We start from the raw sequence: 7,966 nt of genomic DNA, 5'->3' as shown, positions 1-7,966 counted from the left end.
ATTTGCAAAATGATGAAGATGAGGAAAAAGGTGATTTTCCCATATAATCTAAATCATTAGTTTCCCCCCTTTTTTTCAAGAGATTATGATTGTGCCCATTTGGTTTTTTTTTTTTTTGTGTGTATTGTGCGCTATTGTCAAAGAATACTGCTAAATACATTCCATTAAAAGAGAGTATCATCTCAGACGTGATAAAGTAAAATAATTGAGTGTCACATTTGTGTGTGACCATGTCACCAATAGTAATAAATAGAATTTTTCATTGTCTAATCATTGATATGGTATTGAACGCACTTGTTGATTGTGAGTTTTAAGCTGGAAGGGAAGTTTAATATTTCTGCTTGATACTTCTTTTTTCATGTCTTGTTATCATGTAATTTTCCTGTTGTTTCTTTCTTTTCTTCTGCAGAAGCCACAAAGAAGAAAAAGAAGAAAAACAAAAACAAGTGAGGACTCTTCTTTTTAAGTGGGGGAAAAAAAAGTGGATGACTTTGATCTGAAAGTTGTTATTTCTCTTCATATGTTCAGGAAGAAGAAAGCCCCGTCAGAGCAGACTAGTCCACCATCTACGCTTCAACAGACTGATCCGCCGTCTATTCCTGTTAATGAGCTTTTCACTTCTGGGGAGTTTCCTGAAGGGGAAATCCAAAACTACAAAGATGAGTAAGTGATGAACTATTTTTTATGTAGCAATTTACTATAAGACATGTTTCCTTTATTTGACTCTTTGGAAGGTTGAAAACTTCGGTTTTCAATTGTCTTAAGTGGGAAACGAACAGATAATTGATAAAATTCTAGTTATCTAATGAACCGCAGCAAACTTAATCTCCGTCATCATAAATGACGATTTAGTATTCTTTTTCCAGTTTTCTCTTTAATTAAATCTCTCAACTCTCTCCCCCTGCCCCGTCTCCCGCTTGATTTTACTCTTTCTTTTCAATTTATCATTAAAAGTTTGTCTTCTGAACCAGTAACTTGTGGAGGACTACCTCTGAAGAGAAGAGGGACTTGGAGCGTCTTGAAAAACCAATATATAACTCAGTTCGCCGAGCAGCAGAAGTTCATCGTCAGGTTTCTTTTTCTTTTTTCAAAAAAAAAAAAAAAAAAAAAATTCATAATGTGAACGAATTGAATCTTAAAGGGGAAAAAGGAAAATGAATTTGTAATGGGGAAAGTGGGAGATGGATTTTACTGTAGGATCTGTTACTAGGGAGATGAATTTTAATGTGGGATTGTTTATTGGTTTTCAGGTTAGGAAATATATCAGAAGCATCTTGAAGCCTGGAATGTTAATGACTGATTTATGTGAGACATTGGAGAACACAGTCCGCAAGTTAATAGCCGAAAATGGTTTGGAAGCAGGCATTGCTTTTCCGACAGGATGCTCTTTGAATTGGTGAATGTTTTGAGCTTGGCATTTGATATTCTAATTGTTTTAGTTCTGTTCAACTATACTCAAAAGTCTCTTTCATTGGTAGGGTTGCTGCTCACTGGACTCCAAACACAGGAGATAAGACTGTGCTTCAATATGATGACGTGATGAAGTTGGACTTTGGAACTCATATTGATGGTAATCCTAGCTGTACTTTCTTTTCTTTTTTTCTCCTTTTTTTTTTTTTTTTTTTGGTTAAAGAAAAAATTCTTTTTCCTTTTCTTTTGGGGTCGTATAACGACTGTTAATTTCTTAGGTAGAAGTCTGTTACTTGGTGCTGTTTGTCTCTCTTGGCTGGATTTATCACAGGCGAATTATTGTTTGGTTTACAGGATATATAGTCGACTGTGCTTTTACTGTGGCATTCAACCCTATGTATGATCCATTGCTTGAAGCCTCTCGTGAAGCAACCAATACTGGTATCAAGGTACTGAAACTTTTGTGCATATTAGCTAATTTATCTGATCATAAATGTTAGACAGGACTCTGTTAAAATTTAAGAGTCCTCATAGAGAAACCCAAGGCATCTTCTTTATAATTATAGGCAATAATAGCAGTTTGAAACGTCAACTTAGTATGGAAACTCGCAAGTATCCAGTGTTTAGTCTTTCTTTCCGTTTCCCTCCCACCCTCTCTATATGTACTGTGATTTTGTTGCTTCTAATTATTTAGGAGTCTGGAATCGATGTTCGTCTTTGTGATGTTGGTGCTGCAATCCAAGAGGTCATGGAGTCATATGAGGTTGAAATTAATGGAAAGGTATATCAAGGTATGATATCTACCGATCCTATGATTACCCACTGCTTTTCTCTACACTGTCTGTCTCCTGTAAACATTTTTTCTTTCCACTGACTTGGAACAACAGATTCCTACACTACAATGTTCGTCCTTTTTCTCTTTTTTGGTGAATTAGCTATTTGCACCACTAAATCTACAATCTCTAATGTCTATGGGCATTTAAGTAAGACTCTGGCAAATTTTGGCAGTTAAAAGTATTCGAAACTTGAATGGACATAGCATTGGACGCTACCAAATACATGCTGGAAAGTCTGTTCCTATTGTGAAAGGAGGAGAGCAGACAAAAATGGAAGAGGGTGAATTTTTTGCAATTGAAACTTTTGCATCAACAGGTGAAAGTGCTTTGCATTTAGTGTTCTGGTGAAAAAGTAATGTTGGTCTTTCTTTTTCTCTGGCTAAGAAGAATAGATATGGTCATGTTCAGGGAAAGGATATGTCAGGGAAGATCTAGAATGCAGCCATTACATGAAAAATTTTGATGCCGGCCACATTCCTCTGAGGTTGCCAAGGGCAAAGCAATTGCTCGCAACGATTAACAAGAACTTTTCCACATTGGCCTTCTGTAGACGGTATTTAGACCGTCTAGGGGAAACCAAATATCTTATGGCATTAAAGAATTTGTGCGACACTGGTATAGTCCAGGTAATTCTCACGCGCCCGCCACATATTTTGAACTGGACGGATCTGTATTTTTTTGGGGGAAGGGACGAATTGATATCGATGCATGTGAAATCTTGCTAATTTTTTTTGCCCTGTTTTGCCAGCCCTATCCTCCCCTTTGTGATGTTAAGGGAAGCTACGTATCTCAGTTTGAACACACCATCTTACTGCGGCCAACATGCAAAGAGGTCATTTCCAGAGGTGATGACTACTGAGATGGAAGGACTTAAATTTTGTTGCTAGTGCATGGCGGCTGTACTATACTGAAAAATGAAGGGGAACAAAAAAAGATATGAACTTATTTATGCTTCAAATTTTCTACCTTATTTTTATGTTTGTTTCTTTCTTATTCAGTTCTATTGGACCGAATACTTGTACTACTCGTATGCTCTTTCTGTATTTAACATATGCTGATTAGAAGAGTTTAGAGGGATTCGAACACATTGACCTCTTTGTTCCTTTTCATCATTTTTTGTCTTGTTTATTTAGCCAAAAAGAAAGAAAAGCATAGAAATATTCCATCTTCTGAACTCATAGGCTATCGTTTGCCGTCTCGCCAAAATGATGACGTACTGCTCTTTTGAGCTAAGCTGCATGCGTTTAGGATTCCTTGCAAAGTTAGGCATAGCAGTATATTTTGTTCTTTCGTTGAGAGTGCCATTTTTCAATGGTAGAGAATGATGAGTGAAAAAAAGCGAATCGTCTCATAAGCCTACAAAGGTTTCGGAGGGTTTAGAATATTTGTAGTCAATTGTTCGAGTAAGAAATGGTTCATAAGGTTTTTTTTTTTTTTTTTTTTTTTTTTTTTTTTTTTTTTTTTTTTTTTTTCCTGTAATTTTATATTATCGGTCCATTCTAGCTTTAGATAGCTTGAGTTCTAAAAACAATCATGCCAACTGTGGTCATTCCTGTGACGGGCGGTTGGATTTGCTGTTTTCAGACGACCATGTGCAACATGCATGGTGTATTACATTTTAAGCTTAATGAAATTTCCTCTCTTTTTATCATGTCAATGGGGTATAAGGGATTTTTCATAAAAAGAAAAAAAGATATTCATATAATATTTCTAATCTTCTTTAAACCAACATGGTTTATTTTCGTTGTTAATGTTGTTTAAAAAAAAAAAAAAAAAAAAAAAAAAAAAAATTTTTTTTTTTTAATTTTTTTTAAAAAAAAAAAAAAAAAAAAAAAAAACAGAATGCACAAAAGTATCTATTTCTATCATCTATCTATTGCATTACGACTGACATTTTTGGTGAGAGTGTACGAAACGGTTGGTACATTTTTCTCCCCATATTTTTCCTCTCTTTTTTTCTTATCTTTGTTTTTTCTTGCCGATTTATTCTTCAGGAGTTTCTCCGAAAGGATGAGAAAAAATAAACTGTTGGTATTTCTCTATCTTTCAGCCATTAGATCTATATCAGAAACTCTTTGTTTTGTATATTTTTTTAATATGATGTGATTTTAACCAGATCTAATGGTTAAAAAATGACACTATTGCCAGGGAGACCCATTAAGAAAGTCCATTATTCTTTATTCTCAAATCTTTTTTTAGGAGTCTTTACAGTGAAGTGAGCTGTTTTGCTCCACCGATGAGGACTATTTTTATCGTTGGATTAATTTTTCATTAATCATATATGCAGTAAGAATAGTTTTTATGTGGCGTGCTGTAAATTTTTAATATGGATCTACACATATCAAAATATATATTTTTAAAATAACATTTTGAGCTCCCATTTTTTATCTATTTACATTTTGATCCTGAATAGGTACTTGTTCACACTACTTTGGATTGGAGTAGAAATTCAAGGTGAATTTAGCCATGAAGGGTTGTCTTGTATTGAACTCGTATGAGAAAATGTGGATATAGAATATGGCTTCAGAATCTAGAAAAAAAAAAAAAAGCAGCCATGAGTTGTTGCAGAATATATAGGCTTTCATTTGTAACATAATTGGAAACTTGGTCTTCCTAGAGCGAGAGTTGGGTCTATGCGAGTTTTATACGTAAATTAGACGAATCGAGTGTATTCTTTATATATATATATATACACACACATATATATTTACATATATTAAGTATAAAAGTTCTTCGTATGTGTTTTGTAATATGATTCTGCAGGATTGAAGGATGCCAATTCATACTCAAATATTTTGCAGCTAATCAGGATCAGTATGATAGTTTCATTTCACTGATCAACAAAAGAGAAATAAGAATCAAGTTGAAAAACATAAATAAATAAATAACTTATTCTAAGTCAATAGTACATTACACACCCATTATAAATAAGAATAAATAAAAGAAAGAAAGAAAGAAAGAAAGAAAACACATATAAGCTCTAGATAGGTGAAGGATGAGCAGGAACTCGTGTTGGCCAAGCAGGATGCACAAGCGGGAAGGTACTAAATCGCTCAAGTGAATTTACAGCTACAACCACCATCTCGGTAGTCTTTTCCCCTTCACATGACCATACAGGTCGGTAGACACCTACATTTATAGGTTCTCGAAGCTTATCGACCTTTTCATACATGTCTTCCATAATCTTATACTGGAAAACATATTTGTCCCATATCATAAAGACCACATTCCTGTTGATTGGATGAACAGCAAGCCCAACCATCCTCTTAGTACCGGGAGGCCTTTTCAAGTTTATCTCGTGAACTAAAACCCACCAAGTTGAATGATTCAATTCCCAAACTTTCAGAACAAAGCCCTCCTCATTTGTGTTGAAAATTTGCAACAGCTGCAGCTCTCCACATACAGCTCCCAAGTGTACTTTGCCATAGGAATTTTGCCATCCACGCACACAGTCATCAGGAAAGTCGATGACTCTACATTGATCATTGAACAAATCGAATGCAAACATTCTTTTAGATGAACGATTATCTTCAAGCCAATATAGAATTCCATTGCATGTAACAACATCAACGTAGTGGATAGCCCTGAGCACTTTGTCTTTTGGACATGATAAGACTGATTGGCTCCATTTTCCTGATTTAGAACAAAAGATTGACACCCGAAACTTATAATCCTCAGCATCTGTACCAAGCGAAAATTTATTCATTAGTACCACCTTGTATTGGTATTGAGCATTGATAGAGAATCCAACTTGTGATTTGCTACTGTCGGGGATGCATACTAATGCAAACCCACTTCGACGGCCTATAGGAGCCTCAGGGAGCTTAAACCACTGCTTCGTAAGCGGATTACAAATGTAGTAATCTCTGATATCACATCCACCAGGTGCCACAAGCAATAAGTCATCAAACGAGGCCCTTATAACCATAGGTGAAGGCATGAAGTCCAAATAACTAGCTGCTGCCTTTCCATGGAGAAACTTTGATTCCTCAGAGAATAGCTTACAAAATGTCTGAACACGTTGCATGTCAAACGCAACGTCGTCAGCTCTTCGGAATAAGATAGTGTAGGGTCTTGAGTAGCGATCTTGCTGATCATGATGGTGGCGAATGAAATTTGGAATAAATTTAGGTTGTGAAATCAAAGAATGCCAACGCTTACAAATAGAGCCAAACAGAATAGCAGATCGACAATTGGGAAGTCTAAGAAATATCTCAAGCAAGACGTCCTCATGAGCATTTTTCAAAAAATTGGATACTACAAGAAACAATAAGAAGAATTAGTTAGATTGCACACCTGAAAAAAGTATTCAACTCATAAACAAAAAATATGAGAAGGAGTTTCTACTTTCTAGATGTTTAACTTATAGACGAGATATACACAAACAACGACAACACGTCATCTACAAACAGAAACAAGAAGTCGGTAAGGAAAATCATGACATTACAAATTACTCTTTTGGAACTACAAGAGTCATATACAAATGATGTAACAAACAAATAGTAAGAAAGTAATCATATTAACATATTAATTTTGAGAACACACAAACAGAGTCTCAAGTAACATGTGTCAAAAGAGATTCGACATGGTCATTAATGCACACGATTACCTAGTTCAACATCGGGACATTCGTTGGAAGAAAAATCAGCTCCAACCTTAACCTTACGGTTTTTCCTCATCTTTCTCTCTTTGCGTTTGATGTTCGCCTTTTTCTTTCCCTGTCAAAAACATAAATATATTTACATATATAACAAAAACAATGAATTTTTTTATTTTATGGCATGATCTCGTAACAGTTCAGATAGATGAAACGTAAGTTTGAGACTAAACGATTTCTCTCAATACAAAAAGACGCACACTTTAAAATTTCCAACTCGTATTTTTTTTATATATATTTTGGGAGAGGGACAACTCATAAGTTTTAGGAATTAAAGGAAAAAAGATCGAAATTTCTTTTAAAGAACTCCATTTAAGCCAAAAAAAAAAATAGAAGCTTTTACAAAAGACTCAAAACTTTGAAATTTTCACATACAAAAGGCTCAAAACTTTGAAATTTTCAACTCGGATGTTTTAGAATTAAAGGACAAACATCAAACATTTAAAAAAAAAAAAAAGCTTTGAAGCCGAAAAAAAATTGAAGCTTTTATTTTCTGAGCAAAAGGAGTGGAACTTTGTATGACATAATGTCGAAGAACCTTCGGAACAAAGAGATCAAGCATATAACTTTGAGATCTGATGCATAAAAATTCTCAGAATGAAGAAAATAATCAATAAAACGAACTCGATTCATTATTAAGCGAAAAAATAGAAGGGAAATAAAACCTTAATCAAGATAGAGCGAGCCTCAACCTTTTTCACCATAACCGCATACCAAAAGTGCCTTTTGGCTTAGTTTGGTAGTGCTGTAAAAAATTAATTTTAGTTATGTTGAAAAAAAAAATAATTATTATAAAAATTAGTTGAGTATTTAATAAATTATAATTATAATAGCTGTATTAGTTCTAAAATAAGTGTAATAGCGTTTGATAAATTATGAGATTAAATTACTGTGAATAATTAAAAATTACGATTATGTTATATTATACTATAATATAATATATATTTATTATTATATTTAATATAATACAAAAAAATTATTATTATATAATATATTACATAATTATGATATAAAATATAATAATATTATTAAAATAATAAATGAAATAATTAAAATTTACGAT

General features: G+C 33.8%; 2 protein-coding genes across 2 annotated transcripts in view; one reads left to right on the top strand and one right to left on the bottom strand.

Moving 5' to 3' along the window:
• LOC21401100 (methionine aminopeptidase 2B) overlaps positions 1 to 3,397 on the top strand; it is a 4,205-nt gene extending 808 nt beyond the window's left edge. Inside the window, exons 3-13 of the mRNA XM_024164070.1 lie at positions 4 to 30; positions 410 to 446; positions 529 to 663; positions 972 to 1,071; positions 1,251 to 1,396; positions 1,479 to 1,570; positions 1,765 to 1,859; positions 2,105 to 2,201; positions 2,419 to 2,562; positions 2,655 to 2,872; positions 2,995 to 3,397. Of these exons, the coding sequence (XP_024019838.1) occupies positions 4 to 30; positions 410 to 446; positions 529 to 663; positions 972 to 1,071; positions 1,251 to 1,396; positions 1,479 to 1,570; positions 1,765 to 1,859; positions 2,105 to 2,201; positions 2,419 to 2,562; positions 2,655 to 2,872; positions 2,995 to 3,105 (1,202 nt within the window). The 3' untranslated portion in view covers positions 3,106 to 3,397. The remainder of the gene's footprint in view (positions 1 to 3; positions 31 to 409; positions 447 to 528; positions 664 to 971; positions 1,072 to 1,250; positions 1,397 to 1,478; positions 1,571 to 1,764; positions 1,860 to 2,104; positions 2,202 to 2,418; positions 2,563 to 2,654; positions 2,873 to 2,994) is intronic.
• Positions 3,398 to 5,226: 1,829 nt separating this feature from the next.
• On the bottom strand, positions 5,227 to 6,273 carry LOC21401099 (F-box protein At5g49610). Its single transcript, XM_024164065.1, has one exon. The coding sequence runs from the start codon at positions 6,271 to 6,273 to the stop codon at positions 5,227 to 5,229; it is 1,047 nt and encodes a 348-aa protein (XP_024019833.1).
• Positions 6,274 to 7,966: the final 1,693 nt, after the last annotated feature.

The sequence above is a fragment of the Morus notabilis genome, unplaced genomic scaffold, assembly GCF_000414095.1.
Source record: "Morus notabilis unplaced genomic scaffold, ASM41409v2 Scaffold235, whole genome shotgun sequence".
Classification (NCBI taxonomy): Eukaryota; Viridiplantae; Streptophyta; class Magnoliopsida; order Rosales; family Moraceae; genus Morus; species Morus notabilis.
The sequence above is the reverse complement of the archived record's forward strand: the minus strand, read 5'-3'. Positions and strand labels throughout refer to the sequence as shown.

What these genes read in the sequence shown, in the direction of transcription:
- LOC21401099 (XM_024164065.1), bottom strand. Translation starts at nt 6,273, where the DNA reads ATGCAACGTGTTCAGACATTTTGTAAGCTATTCTCTGAGGAATCAAAG.